Raw genomic sequence first — 20248 nt, forward strand, 5'->3', positions numbered from 1 at the left:
ACTATTCCATCAAAGAACTCCCAGCTGTGGCTTAGGAGCTGGGACGGCAGAGACATTTTCCAGTATGCACTTCATAAACCAGCACCCTGCTCTGGAGACTGGCAGATTCCTATAAGAGATAAGAACTGTTCTGCACAGGCTCCAGGGCCTGGTAATGTTTTTAGGTGCACTTACAACACTACAGCTATACTAACCAGTATCTTCTTGCATGTTGTAGTAAAGGTCTTGTCTTTAGCAGGATAGTGCCAATATAACTGGTTTTGTAAACAGGACTCCTTCGGTGCAGATTTAGAAAAGGGAACGGAATTTCTTTTGGCAAGTGTGCAAGAACAACAGAAGCTGATGGCACTTAAATCCTTTGGCTAAGTGTAGTGTGCAAATTGGCATACAGTCCATGCAGTTGCTAGTTCTTTCTTGTTTTAAAGTGAGCCTCTTCTCCACTTCTTCCAAATGCATAATGGGGTAATTCTGATGTCATATTTTGTGTTTTTGTGGTAATAAGAATGCAAAAAAGTGGTGGTTGTGGTTTTTTTTTTTCTTTCTCGGTTGAAATGAAAATGAGATTTACAGGTTCAGGATAAATGCTGGAAACTGGGGGAGGGCATTGATGAAACTCTTTGCCCCCTCCCCACCACCCATCTAAATGGTTATAACATCAATATCTCTGGAATCACAAATCCAGCAGAATTGCCTGTGAAGCCTAGAATAAACTCTGATGAAATTAACTCATGAAAATATTTTGGAAGTGTTTTTCCAATAGTAAGGCTGCCATTCTGGAAATAACTGCTAGATAACCTGATTTCTCTTTTCAAATAACTTTCTATTTAGGCTGTTCTTGCTAGAGCAAGGCTTTCTTCAGGTCTTGCTTAACCTTTTTGTCTTTGTAGCTCCTTGGAATATTACTGATTAAAAAAAAGAATTCCATCTTTCCTAATAGATTTCCTTTTTTTTTTTTCCCAAAGAAGAATTTATGCAATTAACTGCAAAAGTCTGTCTCAATCTTTGTTCTGTTTTTCAAGTGATGGAAAAAATAATCATTATTTCTCTTAAAATCCTTGTTTTCTTGGACCACTCTAAGTTTAAAATCTGGAAAACGTAGTTATTACTGTTTGCTTTGAAGACACAAAACTAAATTAAGATTATTTTAAACATTATGTACTTTTTTCAGGAGGACCCAAATGATATTGACCCCAAAAGGAAAGAAGTGCGTGGCAACGATGGGGACGACAAGGCACAAAGTGTGGAGACACTCCCTCCAGGTATTGCAGTAACATTTGTTAGCCATGAAACATTTATCATTGAAAGCCATAAAACACTGCAGTTGTTCTGATTCTAAAAATTCTTTGTAGTTTGAAAGTGCTAGGATTATTTCAGCAACATGTACTTCTCTGTTCTTACAGCTTCAGCATCCTTAAATCTTACCTGTTTCACTGCTCCTTTGAGTTTAAAACAATAGGGAATGTGGTTCTTTGCTAGTATGCTTGTATTGTCCTTCAGTAGGTTTGAGATACTGTAAAAGCCTCTGGTGCAAAAGTAGTCCATTTCTCTCTGTGGATGATGCTGGCAGGCAACAGACAAGTCACCTTGGGACTGTTATTTTGACTGAAGATTCAGCCAAGGTTCATACTTTTTAGATTTTTTTCTAGCTTTTGATTTGGCAGATTTTCATAACTGTGCTGCTGGTGTGCTTTATTTTTTCTCATACTTGCTCAGTATTTGTCACATGCTGGAAAATGACAGAGCAACGTGATTTTTATTTTGTTTGAGTGAAGTCCTCATGCCTTGAGGATGAGCTAGGAAAATTAAGTGTTACGGAATCTTCATTTCAGGTGAATGCTTTCATAAACTTCTTTTGCTGCTTAACTGTTTCACATCAATGAGATTTCATATATAGCTGCAATTCACATACTAAAGTGTAGAGAAAAATGAAAATTGAATTTGAATATTTTACACAATTGAAGATGTTTAACATGTGAGAAGGACAGCTACTGATCAGATAGCATCACAGGTTTTGCTTCTCTTCTATTAATCCTCATGTTTTTCTTACAAATATATCTTGGCCAAACATTTGAAATACTGTGAGTTCTTGCAGAAACAACTAACCAAGGCAAGCTTTCTTTTAAGCATATGGGAAATTCCACCCCCAGGAACATGTGAGGTATGATTTTTCTTTTTCAGTCATAAGCTCTCCAGGTACATATAAGCTCTTTGCTATTGACAGTTTTTTTCTGTATCCTTTGGCCTACCTTATCCCAGCTACTGTCTGGGGAAGGGAAATAGGGCTGGTCATGTATGTATACCTTTTTGGCAAAGTCTTTATTTTGTGTATGTATTGAGAAATAAATCCCAAAAAGCTGAAGAGCCTGGCTTATTTAACTTGGTCTCTGGCAGATCTTTTCAAGTATTTGTTCTGCTTGACAGAACTGTCTACAAATTTTGTTACTGGGGTTAGATGAGCCAATTTTGCAACTTCCAGCTGTTCTTATTTCCCCTTTTTTGAATGTTTTTGTATTCTGGGCCAAACCTTGCCCAGTGGCCCTAAGTAGCGTGTTTGAGTATTAACAGAAGTGGGAAGTGTCACAGGTTGAAAGGGAGAGCTGTCAGAAGATGGAAGGGTTGAAACTAGAAGTAAGATTGAGTGTAAAGTAGAGCAGGACACGGCTTTTTTCATTTCATATGTCGGTTAGTAGTCTCTTATGGCCTGATGTAACAGACAGGAGAATTGTTACTGCAAAATAGTATCAGAGTCTGGAATCAAGCATCAAAGGCTTCACAGACAGAACTAGACACTCTTAAATCACTATTTTCTTTATTTTCAGTAAATATAGGCAAACTTCTGAATCCTTGTGGCAGTGAAGCTCGGTATTCACATTTCTGCAGATTCTTTGCATTGTTTTAAAGTAAAGTCATCAAATTTTAGGAGGGCTTTGGTTTGGAACTTTCTTACTTTTCCGCTCAGTTTAGTAGACCTATAATTTAGGTTTCAGCATAATGCAGCAGCATCTTTCAGAACTTCCTGGAATTAAGGAATTCTTTATTATCTTTATATTAAAAATTTTTTTATATGAAGATTGAACTGTTCAGTCAGAGTGTATCCATCCTTTGTCTTTTGGTGAGTTTTTGATATGCTGCAAAAGTCTATTTTCTGTTCTGTGAAAATAGTGATATTAGTTCTTGAAAGACCAACCCTGGATGGTCTGCATGGATAACTAAACCAAAACTGTATAACCAGTTGCCTGTATTGACAGTAGTTCCAGCAGTTACTCAAGCACTTTTTTTGTTAGTTAATGAAGATTTGGAACCCCTTAATGCATGTAAGTAAAAAAAATTGTATTTATCACTTTTTATTTTTATTTTTAATCATGTTGCTTTTAGGCTGTATTGAGTCAGTAAGAGGGAATGCAAGCTATCTAGAGGATTTTGTATCCATCTATTCCAAGTCTTTGTTGCCTGCTGCTTGATTGCATACAGATTTATCTGCTCTGCTTTTTTCTTGTCTATCTCGCTTCAAGCTGCTCTTACTGTTATCTGACTGACTTCTAATAGATCTGATTCCTACTGCACACAGCTGACAGAGTCTTTTGCTGCAGTCACACCCAGGCATTACCTCCTTCATGGTTCCTGAAGCCAAATTCTCTTCTTTGGGCTGTCACTGCTTTTCACTAAACTTAGTGCTATGAAGTGGTCTCCTTTCTTCTTAAACTTGATTTATTCTTTCCAGACTAGTTTTGCATTTGCTGGTTTTAAAGTCTTGGAAAATGGTAAATGATACATTTTAAAGGATTTATATCAAGCTCAACTTGGATGGAAACTGGGACAAAAGGAAGCAGCTTCACTGGATTTCATATTTTCCTTGTTTGTGCTCAACTTTCTTAGGCTTAGAACAGTTTGTAAAATAAACACATCATGTCAAAACCAAATTTAGTACTGCAGCATAATCTGGTTCCAGGGTCTTAGTTCAGTGATTGGGGTTTGGTTTTTTACTTTTATGCCTCAATTTTACTCTGGTAGCAAATTCTGCAGTTCACTTAGTGTTGTTTAAAAGACTATTTTATTGTCATCTTAGGTTTCACTATACGTAAATGCATTTTCTTGAATTTGAAGTTACCATTTTACCTAACTTAAGTTTGAAATAATGTGGCTGCATTTTCTGATATTCATTGCACCTGACGAAGTCATTGAAATGTAGGAAACTATAAAGCCATCTAACTCCCCAGGAGAAATTCATGCTTCTTTTTGTGTACCCTAGGGAAGCATATAACAAAAATTGTATCTATTATTGGACAAGGTTTGTTAAACGACTTTAAAATTTAGCTGAAGATTCAGAAAGGCAAGTATGGGGAGAAATAAGATAGAATTAGGTTGTGAGCTGTAAAACTTGCCTGCAGAGGCACATGGCAGCACAAAGGAGCACATGGCAGCACAGAGAGGCTTGTGTCCGCGGAACCCTGGGGGGAGAAGGTGTCACACGGCAGACCCCTACGGAGAGGAGCCGGCCGGGAGCTGACAGATGAGTGAGCAGTGAGTGATCATCCCATAGAAGAACATTGAGAAAGTGGCAACACAGGATAGGTCACGCCATGTAAGGAAATACTGTGCCTTAGAAAAGTGTATAAAACCAACTCACTCCTTTGAACAAACGATTCAGATTCCCTCCCGGTCAGGGTCCAAGAGTCAATTGCCGACAGGCAAGCCTTTCAGCAAAAGTAAGGCTGGATGGTGTAGTTGGCTTTGGATCAGCCTTTCACTTTCCAGTAGTTAACTTGAACCTTTGTCATGTAAATGTGTGGACAGCCCATGACACATATTGTATTCATAAGGAACACATGTTTAAGAGCAATGTTTGTGACAGCATCACTCATACCACTGACGAGATGTCCTCATGATCTCTTGTGTTTTAGCTGCTCTTTCCAGTGGAAGGAAGGCAACTGGGGAGTGGTTGTGGCTGGCACTCCTGAAATGAGCATAGCTTTAAAATCCATTCAAAGTCAAGAGTGCTTGAAAGTTGAAAATCTATATAAATGTGTTTAAGTGTACATTATATTTTGTAAAATGTTTACTCTAAAATCACCAAAATCTTTATTTTTAGGCCAGAAAAATGGTGACATTACATGTCCAGTATTTCAGAAAATATTAATCAAGTGTTTCAGATTGAACCTGTATTATAAATTAGAAGCAAGGGTGATGATATAGTTTAGTTACCAAGGAGGTTGCAGAAGCTTTGGGAAATGCTGAGGGAGAGAACTGTATGGGGGAGATGATTTTGTGATTTGTTTCTTCCAGTTTCTTGAATCAAACTGGTCTTGCATTTTGTGTAGTTTTGTCACAAGTGAGGTTTGGTGTAATTTTTCTAAATAACTGTATTGGGGTATTTGTAGCATGTTAGCTGGCTGAGGTGTAAAATTGCTATGAATTAAGTTCCTGGAAATATTTTGAAGAAAGAACTTGAAAGGCTAAGAAAAGCTTTTGTCAGTCTGTGGGCTACCAACAACAGCTGGCAAGTTTCCTTTTCAGAGTTCTGTCAGTGATGTGAATTTTAAAATCTGTATTTCTCCCTCTAGTTAGTTTCCCTTCTGGGCTGCTTCAAGAAGTGCCTATTAAATGTTCTGCAGTCTGTTTTTGTTTAACTCTCTAGTTCTGGCTTCTGTGTTGAGTGCATGTATGCGTTTTAACTTCTTTAGGATGATAATTCAGATATAAAAAATAGTTGCTTAGTATTGACTAGCTAACTCTCAAACCAGTAATCCAAAAGCATGGGGCCATCTTTCTTTATTCTCTTGGAAGTTTCTTAAAAACATACAAAAAGACCTCAAACCACCTCCCTCTCAACTTTGCTACTTTTTCCCCTACTATCTGATAACTAAATCACACCTTGGAGTCCAAGTTGCTTTTGTAGATGAGCTCCTTGGATGATGTTGAGATTAGAGGGTGCGTAATCAAGTTGTTGGTATTTGTCTGCTTTAACAAAGAACAGTTATTTTGTTTAATGATAGGAGGTGTTCTTTCATTATCAGAGTCTAGCAGGAGGTAATGTGCTGTAGTTGGTGTGTAGCTTATGGCTAAAAAGCTGTAAATGAATGAGGCCTGCCTTAGTTTCCATGCTGTTCTGGTTGAGAGACAGAGCAAAGGCAAACCTTGGAAAATCTGAGCAACCTGTAACTCTTGTTAACAGCTGGTAGAGTAGTATTCCCTGTATGCATATCAGCTTAATTTAGGATATGCCTGAACTATAATACTCCTCCTGCACTTGGAGTGACATCTCTGCAACCTTCTGCTTACTGCACTTAACTGAAAGTACCTCAAAAACTTCATGTGTTAATTATGAAAACAATGACTAATAAATCCTCTTGTCTGTAATAAACAGTGACACCAAAAGACAGTTTTTGCTTTGTGTCTTTTATTAATGCCAGTGGCATGTTGCTTCACCACAACTTGCTTGGAAGAAATTCTCATACCACACCTGTGTTTAAATGAAGACTGTGTTGCATTAGGACTTGACCTCTGATTTTGAGTTAAATGTGGTATAAAATTGCTAATAGATGGCATAGGTTTGTCTGTCAATAGTAAAAAGAGTCAGTGTTCAACTAGGGGTAAGAACTGGTAGTTTTAAGATACTTGGTAAATATCATACTGTTGTTTTACACCTGAAAATGGTGGGAGTCCTGAAGTTTTGTTCCTAGGGGCTGGATGTTAATCTGCCTTTCTGTGTGAGTGCCACAAGCAGTCGCATAGTAACAGAGTCTGTGTTAAAGAGGGATTAATCTGAATCAGGTCTGGTCATCAAGGAGGTTGCAGTTGGGTAATATTGGAGAGTGACCTAGTGCTCTGCCTACATGAATTTGCTGTTCTATGAGAATAATATTTTCTTGTATTTCTAAAAGGCCTGTTTCTCAAATGGTTTGATTATAACTGGCTGTGTTATTATTTACATAATGAGATAAATTAAATTACAATGTCTTTGAAGTCTGGACTGGATCTTTAGAAAACTTTTTAGCCAGATGATGTGATATTTTACTGCCTGTTGACCTGTGGATGTTTGGTTTTTTTTAAAAATGGCAATTTTGGTAGGTGGAGTTAAAAAACCCCAACACAAAGTGGACAAGATGAAACATTGTCTGGTGATTACTTGCATAAACTGAGATCTATTGTTCAGTTTGATACTACTTTGCAGTATATTCTAGACAAATTTAATATGCAGAAATGAGTTTTGATGTTACACTGTTAACAATACTGTTGAAGTTTAATTACTTAATTAAATATTTCATCAATTGTGATTGGATTACTAAATGCTGTTCCTTAAATCATGAATATTAAACCAGATATTTTCCTGTTTTTCAACTGTAGGAAAAGTTCGGTGGCAAGACTTTGATCAAGACGCCTATGTTGGCGCTACCGTGGTGCGATCCGGTCAGGATCCATATGCACGGAATAAGTTCAATCAGGTGGAAAGTGACAAACTGCGAATGGACCGAAGCATTCCTGACACTAGGCATGATCAGTAAGTGCCAAACTGAGCCATGTTGGCTTGGATTAGGCTTCTGTATTTATTGCTTTTGAGCTGCTTTTTCTGAAGCAGGAATTCTCCAGCTTTAGAAAGGACAGTAACAGTAAACTCACTGATCCTTGAACAGTGGTTTAAAGAACAATAAACCTTATTCAAGTTTTCTGTTCCCATTACTTCCATCAGTGTGTGTTATATATCCAAACTGGTGCTGCATTTCAGTCTCTTTTTGTTCCTGTTTATCTGATGGCATTTCTTGTTTCCTACATTTGTGAGTCTCTCTCACAGTGAGGATGATCAAACAGTGGAGCAGGTTGCCCAGAAAGGATGTGAAGTTTCCATGCTTAAGGATATTCAAAGCCCAATGCACAGCCGGCTGTAGTGGGCCCTGCTTTGAGGGAATTTGGGCTCAGAGATCTCTAGGGCCACTTTGGATCTCAGTCACTTTGTGATTGTTTGTATGTGATGATTGTCAACTCTAAATCTAAAGGAATCAATTTATGCACACCCTGGTAAACATAGGATGGAATTATACTTCAGGCTGCTTGTGTAGTTTCAGGAAACAGTACACTTCACAGTAAGGAAGGATATTATTTGCTACTGGTTAGAGAAGACCTTCATTTTCAAAAGGATTTAATAACTTGCACAAGTCTTGCTTAAAAAGAAAATGCTCATTAGGGCTTTGTAACTTAAAAATACAAAACCAAGTTTGGTTTGGTTTTAAAAACTAGGGAAGCCAGTCTTGAAACATAAAATTAGCCAACCATGTGTAGTTAATTTGCCTAACTAATTCTTCAGTTAGGATGAATGTACATTCACAGTTTTGTAAGTAGAAGAAGCTGGAAAAGAAACTGGAAGAGGAGAGAGAAAAGGAAGGCTCCTGTTTTTCTCCCATAAAGCTCTTTAATCAGAAATGGCATAGTGAAGAAAATTTGTATAAAAACTCACTGTCATTTTTGAAATCCCTTGTATAATAGCATGGGTTTACGTTTCTTTACGCAAAGTATTTGTAGATGGAGTAAAGCAAGTAATTTGTTGTTAATTGAATGTCAAAGGAGGAAGAATCTGGTGTTTTGCTTGTTAACAAGAAAACAGTGAAAAGCATGATGCCTGTGGTGTTGTACTGAGGAGTTTAAAATTACTTTTGAATTTTCTTCATAGCATATACTTTTTTTTCCCCACAAGAAATCTAACTTTTCAGATCAGATATTCTTTTCCATGAGATCAAACTCAGCTACCAACTTTTAGAACTTTCTGTGATTCCGATATGCTGAATTTGGAATTTTTTAGATACCTAATAACCTGGGGGGGGTGGGAGGGGAGGGTAGATGTGTTTAACAGACAAAGGCTGTTCTTTGAGAATAACTTAAATGAGACATGTCTGGAGATAAATTATATTACCATGGCCATGTTTCTTTTAACTGTTAGTCTTGTGATTATATGCTGACTTGCTTAAGTGTTTTCACTAAATGGAGATGGAAAAGAACCCAGAGAGAGAGATGTTTCTGGGGAAGGACTATATCTGAGCTGGGATTATTCTTAGACTTTGCCATGGAACAGATTTAAGTGCCCATCAGTCTTTGAATAGTCATCTTTTAAAGAAAAAAACCAACCAAACAGAAAAACAAACTGAAGCAATCATTCTTACAAGCTGTCTTTAATGAGTTCTCTGCCATGTTACATTTAATTTTCCTTCTGTTTTGGGAAGAACTTTCACTGCAGAAGCTGAAAAAGCTGCATGAAATTATTTGTCTGGGAGCTGTGCAATGAAAAGAACAAAAGCAATAGCCATAGGAAGAAGAATATCTGAGCATGTGACACTTGGAAGCATGTTAGTTGCTAATCAAATTGGAGACAACTGGGTTGAGATTTAATATCTCTTGTGGAGCTGTTGCAATCTTCTTTAAGGAAGGAAAACTGGATGAGGAAATACTTTGTTTCTTCTTAAGTAACTTGTTATTAATTGTATTGATGTGCCTAAGAGGCTGTTTGTCTTTAAAGAAATTACATAGCAATATTTTTTAATTGCTGAAATTGTCTAGACTGTTTAGAAGCAGTTTATCAGGATTCTGCATTAGATATGTAGATGTGTGTAATTACACATCTCTTAATACTCCATCGTTTAGTCTTTTTTTACATCATGCAAACTTTTACTAACATGAAGACCAAAGACTTCCACTTGCTTTTTGTGGAAAAAACTGGACTGGTACTGCCAGCAGTACCAGAAAACACTTTTGGTTCACCTGTTTTAGCTGCTTGCCTTTGTTTTAAGCAAAAGGAAGAAGGGAGAAACATAAGCAGAGAGAACTCTGAGCAGGAACATGGATTCTCACTCCAGCTGATGCTTCCAACTACTGCTTTCAACAAGTCTGAGAAACCTCTGGGTTTCCTTTCATTTTATGGTAGATTTTGGAGATCCAGAACGTGACAAGTGAGTGCCACAGTTGTAATAGGAAACTCAAAGAGCTGTCTTCCTGTCAGTGTAAAACAGTTTCTCAAGTGGGATGAAGGATGAAATACACCATGTTTTTTGTGGATCAGTGTTCCCCATTTATGCTTTGGACCCGTGATTTCTGATCACATCTCCTAATTGATGTGTTGTAATGATTTTTAAGAATTACTGTTAAGTACTATAGCTGCACTAAGCTGTGTTTTCTTTCTCATTTGGCACCTATTAGGAGTTTCTGACCTCACACTCAAGTTTTATTCTTAAGTAGAGAAGAAACAAACTTTCTTGTGTCTTTGGTACCTGTTGAAGTGAATGTTCTTCTTGCACTGGTTAAAATGTGTATTTCTGTCAAAAAGTGGTTTCAAACAAATCATAGAGGTTTTGGGAAAAATTGTTAATTAAATGAACTAGTCCAAATCTCTGGGGGAAAGGATGTACTGATTTTAATGACCTATGCTAAACATTGAAGGTCTCGATTGAAGTTTGCAGTTCAGGTTCTATCTTCACTAAATGTATTTTCTTATTCTGCATGTAAAAATTGAAGTGCTGCATCTTGAGGAGACAAAGTTTAATCTCCATGCCAAAAATAATGACACTGTTTCTTTGTTTTGAATTTAAACTGTGGCCCTGTTGACACAGCAGAATAGGAGGAAGAGTGATGATACTGAGTCAGTCAAAGTGGGGATTTATGAAGAGCTGAAAACAGTAATACTTGGTGAAACATTCCTCCAGTTTTATTTGGAAATCTAGAAGTCTTATTTCTCCCTCAGAAATATACAGTAGTGCTCTTCAGTTTTCTTAAAACTGAGAGGCTTCATTGCCTTGAGTAATTCCCCCAATATATACTCTGGCTCAAGTGCTCTCTTTTGCAAATAGATCAATATAAGTTTAATGTGACTTTTTAATTATTCTAATGCAAGTGCTTCATGGGATAAATGCGTGCACAGTAGCCCTGTCCACTGTGAGTAATTTGAAAGTTAGCAGAATAAAGAATATCTTCTTTGGCAGTGCAGGCTTTGGAGTATAATAATTGCATGTCTTTTAGCTGTCTAGATGAGTTGCCAGAAGCTCATGCTGGAGAAGCTGCTCTTTGTTTTTCAGGAATGCATCGGCATTTGAGATTTATGCATTCCACGCTGGGCGCTAGTGACAAAGCCATCTTGTATGCCCACCGCAAAGCCAGAGATGGCCCTGCTAATCTGACACAGCAGTTGTAGGCTTGGCATAGACTCTGTTTTTGTTCAGAGCCTAGTGAGGTCACTGCAGCATGATAATGTTTTGTTTCATGCAGGCACTAATGTGTGTGGCACTATGGGTGTGTTGTATCAAAAACACCACAGGTTTTTGGGATTTTGTAGGGTGGGCAAGGGCAAGAAGCACATTGCTGCTTGCTCTCTGATTCCAAGAGGTTGAAGGTTGCATGGTTTATGGTGCATGTTGCAGGTGTTTAATCAGGTTAAAGATTAGAGTGGGCTTTTATACAGGCAGAGGCCTAGTTTTAGAAGCGTGGGTGGCAAACTTCTCTTAAAAACTAGTCGGGTTAACACTGCACAGAGTACAGAAATTGAATTGCTGAAATAAGTGCTGAAATCAATTGCTGAATTTGCTACAGGTGTATGCTAGCTGGGTTTATTCCCTCTGAAGACAACTAGGTCTGTTAAAACTCTACCCTTAATTAAAAGATATGGAAGAAATACATCACTGGTGTGTGTCCCTGCACAAATGGCAATCAGTATCATGACTTATCACACTGTAATGCTTTTGGCATAAACTCAATATACATTGTTTTCTAGTACTGTTAGTTTCTAATACAATGAGAGCAGTGTATTTTTTGGGTTTATTTTATTGGATTAAATAGCTTAACTGTATGTAGTCCTGAAGGAAGCATTTTGGGATTGCCTTCTTTTTGCTTATTATATTAATCTCAGATTTCTAGAGGTGATGAGAAATGAGTTGACATAGATAGAATATTTCATTATCTTTATCGTTTGGAAAGATATGGTTCTGTGTTTAGTTGGCTCAGCATTGTCACAGCTAGCTCTGTTTTTCGAATTCTGAATGTTATGAGCCTAACAAGTTCTCATTAGAATAGAAAACTAGTGTTATCTATGTACAAGTCCAGGATGTTACAGGAGCTTTAAAAGTAAAGGGAGAAGTGGACACGTGCTCTTCTAAAGAAGAAACACCTGGTAGCCTGTGAACATGTGCATTTTTGTTGAAAATATGCTTATTTCCTTATATGTATTGAATGCTTTTAGTGTAAAAGGGCTCTGGTTTCATATTCAACTGCACAAAAGGCATTTGACATAATGCAATGATGATGGTCTGGTAACTTTTTCGAACCTGCCCGTGTCTGCCACTGACTTTTTAGGCTTTTGTGTGCTAAGACAGCTACCAAAAGTGTCAAAAGACACGTTGATTACATTCTCACTTGAAAACAAGGTATTTCATTCTTCCTAGTCTATGAGTTTAATAGATAAATACTTTGCAATGAAGGCCTGAGATGTAAAAATTGCATTGAAATTGATGACAAGGTATTATTTCTTTCAGGTGTCAACGGAAACAATGGCGGATAGATTTGCCAGCCACTAGTGTGGTGATCACCTTTCATAACGAGGCAAGATCTGCTTTGCTTCGAACTGTTGTCAGGTATGCATAAGAGAGCCTAATTTTTCTCTAAAGGCCATTTCTGTCAGATAACAGCTTATGATAAGAAAGGGAAGTAACAACCCATTATGTTCTTCTGAACTATTTGCAGAGGAAAAGATGAGTCTTAATTTCATTGAGATCTTCAGTTCTTACATTCTGAAATAGTGATGTTAAACAAAATTGCTCACCTTAACTAGAATGCATGAAGTGTGGGACCAATTGCCAGATGATGTCTGGAAGATAGCCATTTCAAGAAAAAGTCAGGGTAGATGGATTCCCAGGTGATATTTGGCTCAAAGATATCTGCAAAAGTTCCATGTTAGATATTTCTAATGCACTGATTTCTGGAAGCTGGAATAGTGGGTGTGGGGGAGGCAGGGAGGAAGGAGCACACAAAATTATACATGTGCCTCTTCATGCTTTCTGTAAGAACATGCCAACAGCTGTTGTTGAAAGTAACATCCTGGGCTAGGTTCTACTGCAGCTTAACAAAGTAACTGCTTTTATGACATCATTATGGAAAATTAATACTGCTTGAATGCTTTTGTTTTGGTCTGTTTCAGTGTCCTTAAAAAAAGTCCATCACATCTTATTAAGGAAATCATACTGGTGGATGACTACAGTAATGATCGTAAGTACTTTTACAGGGTCCTACCTTACTGTGCTTATTCTGGTAAGATTTCCTGTAGATGCTGATAGGTGACTCAGTTGAGACTAGGACACACAAATAGGAGTTTGAAGACACTCAGCCAAAACCAGATTTTTAACTCTTCCGTATCTGTCATTGTGGAAAAGTGAAGTTTCTATAAATATTTCAGGTATATCTTATTATTTCCTGTTAGCTGAAGGACTAGAGTGTATCTTTTAAAAGAGCCTTTTTATAGTGTGTTATGTTAAGTAAAAATAAAACCCATGGTGCTTGCAACAAATATTTTTGTAGTGCTGTTTTAAATGAATGCCTGTCTCCATCAGTCTCTTGGAAAAATTCTTACTGAATCCAAAAGAAGTCGATGTCTTGTAGGTATTAGGGTATAATGATACAAGTTTAAACAATGGACATGGACCTCAGAGTAATATTTCTAAGAAGAAACAAATGTTTATATTTGCATTAATACTTTTTTAGTAAGCTTAGGACAGGTTTGTCTTAATGTTGGTTAGAAAGTGAGCTTTCTTACAGGCAAAGAAAACAGTTTATTTAATCGTATGAAAGTTTTTTTTCTCTAGGCAATGTAGAAATTGTCTAAAGTAAGCAAAGAGAAGATAGTTAAATAAAGTTATTTCAAGACGGTAAAATTAAGCTAGCTTTAAATAACGTAATGAAGGTAGTAATTTCTTAGCCTGGTAATTTTTCTTTATTTCTTGTGAGATTAGTAACTAATTCTGACCACAAACATTTTCACCTACAAAGCTTTTGCTTTTCTTTGAAAACAGCCTCTCTTCTGGTATACAGTGTTGGATGTCAAACTGCTTCTCATCACTTTTTTTTTTTTTTTTTTTTAATTTTTAAATTTATAATTGTTTTATTTTCTAAAGCTGATGATGGCGCTCTCTTGGGAAAAATTGAAAAAGTACGGGTTCTTCGAAATGATCGACGAGAAGGTAGGCTTAATTTTAGGGAAGTAAGATGTAAATTCCACTGTGCTGCCTTATCTGTTAGTTTTCATCAAGTCTTTTAAAGGAACATTCTGCCTAACATTCCTTATTGGAAGAGATTTTCACTTTATAAACATACTAGTAAAAGGAATAAAAAAAGTATTTGTGCAGGTAAAAACAGTAATTGTGATTGTTTCCATGTTGTTGTGTGCACAATTGCCTGTTGTTGGCTTTTACAGTGAAAGCTTCCTTCAGGAATTGCGTTTAATCTTCAACTTTCCTTTCTCTTACCACACTGAATCCTTAGTTAAGCTACTTCCACTGTACACAAGGTCCCACTGTAAAATGGATCTGTGTTTGAAATAATGCAGCTTAAAAATAGCCCTCTTTTTTTGCTGGTTCCCTTATTAGATATCATTTTAAGGATTTAGTTGATGGACAGCCTGACAAACAATTTGTTTTGACTTAAGAGGGTTTGAGCAGCCAGGAGGGCTGGGACCAAGTATGCTGGTTTTGCTGAAGCCAGTGTGCCCTGTAACAAATTTGTCTTATATTTTTGTTTTCTTCTCTGTTGCTTTGTAAATTATGGTCTCACATCACTGAGCCCTTCAGTCAGCAGTTTCCTGACAGTGGAATTTAGAGTATTAGATACAGGCAACTGGTGTTCTACAGCTGTTTGAAATAATAAATGAGATTTGACAGTTGAAATAGCTGACTGAATTAGCAGATGTGTGCTTGCTAATTTTCATAAGCACTGCTTCTTCTAGACTGCCAGCCTAGCCTGGGGAGGAGCTGGAATCATTGGATTGTCAGGACCTGGAAATACCATGTACAAAACCTATGTTGTCCCATAATTAAAGTTATTGCAATAACTGATGGGTTCTTAGTGTTTAAATATTCTGTTTGGAATATACTTGTGAACAAAGGCTTATTAGGAAAGCAGGTCTTTTATGACTTGCCATGGTTGCCAGATTCTAAGTAAATTAATGTCATTTTTCAGTGCATCACTTGAAGATGGAGATAGTAGTAAGGGAATAAATGGAATGAAGTAACACCTTTTGATGTCTGTTTTTTTTAGTAATTATAAATATTAATTTGTAATGCATATACAAATACATACTTAAGAATGTGCATCAGTTTATCTTAAAATTAAATATAATTTGACAAATCTACTATGTCAGAAAAAACCAACTGTTTGCAGATTGAAAACAGACTATTAGTTTACTTTTTATGTTTGTGAGATTAAGATTAAATATTACACATATAGATTAAAATTTAAGAGAATCAGTGAAATTAACCAATGTGTAGGATGCTAAGAGTAACTCAGTAATATGAACAATAGAGGAAAGCAGTGTGTTTTAAAACAAAAGTTGAAGTAAAGGGATGGTGTCAGTGGAGGGGGTGATGTTAACTGCCTTTCTTTCAGAAATAAATATTAGTAGCTTTTAGTCTCATCTGTAGTCTCAGTTGTTATGGGAACAGATGTGTTTGAGGGTGTGGTAGTCTACAGAATAAATGTTCAGTGGAACTTTTTCAGCTCTATTCATAGTAAGCCTGAGTATGATTGTGGAGGACTCAATGACCAAAGTGCTCACCTCCATTTTTTTGCCACTAAATCTGAAATCAGAAACACTATTGTGTGTTTTCTATAGAAGTAGGGTAAGACAGTAGGTTCTACAACAATGTTATTTAGAAATAATAAGCTCTGGGAGGAGGAATTGAAAAGTTAAAAAAAGTAGAGCCATAGTGCTTGAGGAATGGTTTGATGTGGGAAAAACAGAACAGATTGAAAGGCTGGAATTAGGGCAATAGTGCAAAGTCACTGAGGTACAGTTAGATGTCAGTATGCCACAGATCAAAGGTAAAATGTTGGAGATTCATAGCACAGTGCATATCTAGAACTGTGAAGTGCCCACACTTGAAATAAGAGATAGGAAAAGGATCTTGATTGGGCTGTTGCTGAATGTTGGTCAGAGCAAACAAGCTCTTCTTCTTAAGCATCTTGTATTCTGTTGGCATAGTCATATTTTGCATATTTATTTTGTAAAGGGAGAGGTAAGTAACAGGCTTGACTCTCTTAGTGTTTCAGTTAGGGGGGAAAAATGCCCAAACAAACCAGAATAGATTTAGTGGGAAACAATGGAGAAAGAAAAAGGAAAAAAAAAAAGACCTGGTTTTGGTCTCATGTGACAAAAAGAAATCAATAAACTTTTTTGAATAGTAGTAGAAAAAAGTAGGGAGGAAATTTGCAAAGTAATGGGAGGAAGCTTGCTACGTGTGTGTATAGCAAGGACTTTAAGGAATGGTGAGGTCATCCTATGAACAAATATTAAAACAGGAGGAAGAAAAGGGTAAATCAGTGAGGGTATCTATGTAATCGAGACATAGAGATGAGAAGAACCTTTTGGTTTTACCAGAACTTTCCTCTTAAAGATATCTATTAAAAACAAACAAACCAAAGGCAAGCTACAAAACAAGAGAATTGCTGTAATCACAGAGGAAAAAACAGTTCAAATGGGTTGGGGTAAGGCTCTCAGATGGGAATTAATGAAGCATGGCTATTTCTGGTAGGAGTTCATAGAAAAATGGACAGACTCTGGTAAGAACTAAAATGGAGGGGGGAAAAAACTGGGGAAGATAAGTTAATGATGGTGCTTTCCTCAGTTGCTTAGTAGAACTGTAGGAGATGTATTTGTTTTCAGGTCCAATCTTAAGTAAGATTTATCAGTATAAATACTACTTAGAGTGATGCAGACGCATCTGTACTTGTGTATCATTTGTTTTGAAAAGGTACTTTTCTTCTGCTTAAATCAGAGGAAACCTGTACCACGCAGTAGGTTGAGCGCTTGCAGGCTGTTTGGTGTGAAGTCATTTCACTGAATTCATAATTAGCATCTGATTTTGATAATGGAGCTTGTTTATTTGCCCTGTCTGAGTTAGAGTCATTTAACTAATTACTAACTGGGAATGCAATAGTTTCTCACTACTGTTGATTGTTTTTCTCAGGAAGTGCTTAAAACTTCTTATCTTTACTTCTCAGGCCTTATGCGCTCCCGTGTCAGAGGGGCAGATGCAGCACAAGCGAAAGTGTTGACCTTCCTGGATAGTCACTGTGAATGCAATGAACACTGGCTGGAACCGCTTTTGGAAAGAGTAGCTGAGGTTAGTAAAGAGTTCTAACGTAATTTCCTGAAGAAGCAGCTTTTAAATTTTAAAGCCATCTGGTTTATACTAGATTAATTTTATTCATTTTTCTAAGGAAGCTTTTTCCCCTGATTTAAGATGATGGAGATGATTGGAGTGTTCTGTGATTAAATGAACAAAACTATGTTTTAATCTGTGAACACAGGCACATAAAATCTGAATATTTATCATTATCTTTGCAAGCAATTCAAATATATGCTTCCTTCGTTCTTTGGGGACCACCTTAGTAAACTGAAGATCTTTAGTGCAAGGTATGATTCTCCTCTACCAATATCATCTTGGTGTGATTCAGTTTACCTGAATCTTTATGCTTCATTAAGATTCAGTGTGATAGTAGGAGCGAGGATGACTTGTGAAACCAAAATTCTCATGGAAACTAGCAGGAACTAGAGGCTCAGCATCTATGAAGAGGATGCTTAGTCTGTCTCCTGGAAAAGCAATTGAGAGTGAAAGTATACTGTTTTCTCCAGGGGTTGGTTATACTTGTTAACTTGCTCTGGAAGAACTCAGTTGAAGTGGAAATTGAATGAAGTGTGATTCCAAAAAAGCACTGAGGAATACTCAAGACAACAGGGTTTTTATTCTTCCTTAATTGCATTCCCTTTCTGGAAAGCTAGTCTTCCAGGAAAGGTTTGGTTCCAAAATGCTCCTGATCAAAATGATTTTGCTAAGCTACTCTGGTTATGCCCAGTTCTTCACTTATCCACCTTACGCTTTCCTTTGCATTTCCCCCCAAAAACAGAAAGGGGGAGAGAGGAGGAAGAAAGCCCCATATACTCAGTATGCCAATGAAGAAGCTATCAATTGATGACTGATTTTTTTTATTCTACTTGGTTCCATGATGCTTTTAGAATCATAAAATCATATAGGTTGGAAATGACATTTAAGATCGTTGAGTCCAACTGTTACGTGAGCACCTGCCAAGCCCATTATTAAACCATGTCCCTGAAGTGCCACATCTACACACCCCTTAAATACCTCCAGGGATGGTCACTCCCCCACTTCCCTGGGCAGTCTGTTCCAATGTTTGACCACTCTTTCAGTGAAGAAATTTTTCCTAATGCGTATTCCAAACCTCCCTGTAACTTGAGGCTATTTCCTCTTTCCTATGCTTGTTTCTTGTAGGAAGAGGCTGATTCCCCACCTTGTTACAACCTCCTGTGAGGTAGTTGTACAGTTGTATGCTCTCCTCTGAGCCTCCTTTCTCCTGGCTAAACACCCTCAGCTCCTCCTCAAAAGGCTTGTGTTCCAGACCCTTCACCATCTCTGTTACCCTTCTCTGGACACACCCCAGCACCTTAATGTCTTTTTTGGACCTGAAGGGCCCAGAACTGGACACAGGATTTGAGATGTGGCCTCAGCAGTGCCAAATACAAAGGGATGATCATTGCTCTGGTCCTGCTGGCCGTACTATTGCTGATCCAGGCCAGGATGCCACTGACCTGGGTGCACACTGGGTCATGTTTAGCTGCTGGCAGTCAGCATCCCCGAACCTGTAGCATCGCATGAAATTGTGACCCAAGTGCAGAACCTGGCACTTTGCCTTGTTGAACCTCATACAATTGGCCACAGCCTGTTATATTTACTGGGTATTTCAGAAGTACTGCAAGTTGCCCAAGACACATCAGCTGAAATCCTGTTTTAGAGTAGAAATAACTAAACCTGGATACTATTAAAGTACCTAGAGCCTACAAAGCCTGTGAGCGTGAGTAACATAGCACTTCCTCCTATTTTTGTACCCACCTAAAGTGTTGCAGCCTCAGAAGGGTTGGGGGAATTTTTCTGTAATTATTAACTAGGGAAATAAACTTGAAGGCATTAAATATGTCTCAGAAAGAAGTGGATGGAGAATGCTTGCTGCTAAAGCAGTAACGAATTCTAGGATATGGGAACCGTTTTCAGACCTTTTGCGTTTGAAGCATCTATTTATTCAAGAAATCAGAAGAGAGGTGGTGGTTTTGGTCAGCAAAACCCTGCATTTGGTAAGACAGTTGCTTAGTCATTTTCCCGTTTCTCTTGTGTATGACTTTTTGCAGGTCTCATACTCATTTATCTTGCTGAAACTGATACGGAATTTGAAAAAGTGTTACCTTTCCATCATAACAGAATGTAAAGCCTCTTATTAAATTGCTGGCAATTTGTGAAGATCCAGCATTGCATGGGGTGTATTTGGTTGGAGAAGCTGGCACGTATCTTGCTTTTTGTGGCAGCTACTTTTTAGTAGCATGTGAATTATTAGATCCTTCAAAACTCACTCCTTCCAATTGTCACCATAATACACACTAATTGTGTGCCACTGAATAGTTTTCAGCTGTATGAATATATTTTTCCATTCTTAAGAGATTGCTGTAGTGTTAAATAATGAATATAGAGTTCCAGTTGACTTTCATCTGCAAAGCTTTCCAGCCAACAGGTATGGGGATTGAAAAAGCAGCTTTCTGGTTATTCAAATAATTAAGGCATGGTTAGTGTTTACGCATAGCATGTGATAGTTCTTTGTTATTTTAAATGGATTTGTTCTGCTCACAGGGCAGACAGTATGTTAGTTGATGTTAATTGGCAGCATTTTTTGATAGTCTCAGTGACAAGAAGCTGAATAGATGTGAACTCTTTTCTGCTCTGGCCTCACAGGTAACTTTTTTCAGGTCAGGGCTACTGTTAATTAATACCATGTTTTCTGATATGCAGCTGCCTGTATTATATATCTGGTGGAAAGTGTCTTTTGTTTTTCTTTTTTTCTTTCTGTTCCAGAATTGCCCACTTGGCATTTATTTCTGTTGGAGTTTTGGGAGATTAGTTGTGTGTGTTACAATATAGGAATTTACAGCTTCTGAGGAGCAGTCTGAATAGAG

At 37.4% G+C, this 20248-nt stretch overlaps 1 protein-coding gene across 2 annotated transcripts in view; it reads left to right on the forward strand.

The window, feature by feature from the left end:
* GALNT2 (polypeptide N-acetylgalactosaminyltransferase 2) overlaps window positions 1–20248 on the forward strand; it is a 95403-nt gene that overhangs the window by 49337 nt on the left and 25818 nt on the right. For both annotated transcript variants that reach the window (XM_048297901.1, XM_048297902.1), the window contains exons 2-7: window positions 1169–1259; window positions 7345–7498; window positions 12501–12599; window positions 13163–13230; window positions 14133–14198; window positions 17233–17354. In XM_048297901.1, the coding sequence (XP_048153858.1) occupies window positions 1169–1259; window positions 7345–7498; window positions 12501–12599; window positions 13163–13230; window positions 14133–14198; window positions 17233–17354 (600 nt within the window). The remainder of the gene's footprint in view (window positions 1–1168; window positions 1260–7344; window positions 7499–12500; window positions 12600–13162; window positions 13231–14132; window positions 14199–17232; window positions 17355–20248) is intronic.

This window comes from Corvus hawaiiensis, chromosome 3 (genome assembly GCF_020740725.1).
Source record: "Corvus hawaiiensis isolate bCorHaw1 chromosome 3, bCorHaw1.pri.cur, whole genome shotgun sequence".
In the NCBI taxonomy this organism is placed as follows: domain Eukaryota; kingdom Metazoa; phylum Chordata; class Aves; order Passeriformes; family Corvidae; genus Corvus; species Corvus hawaiiensis.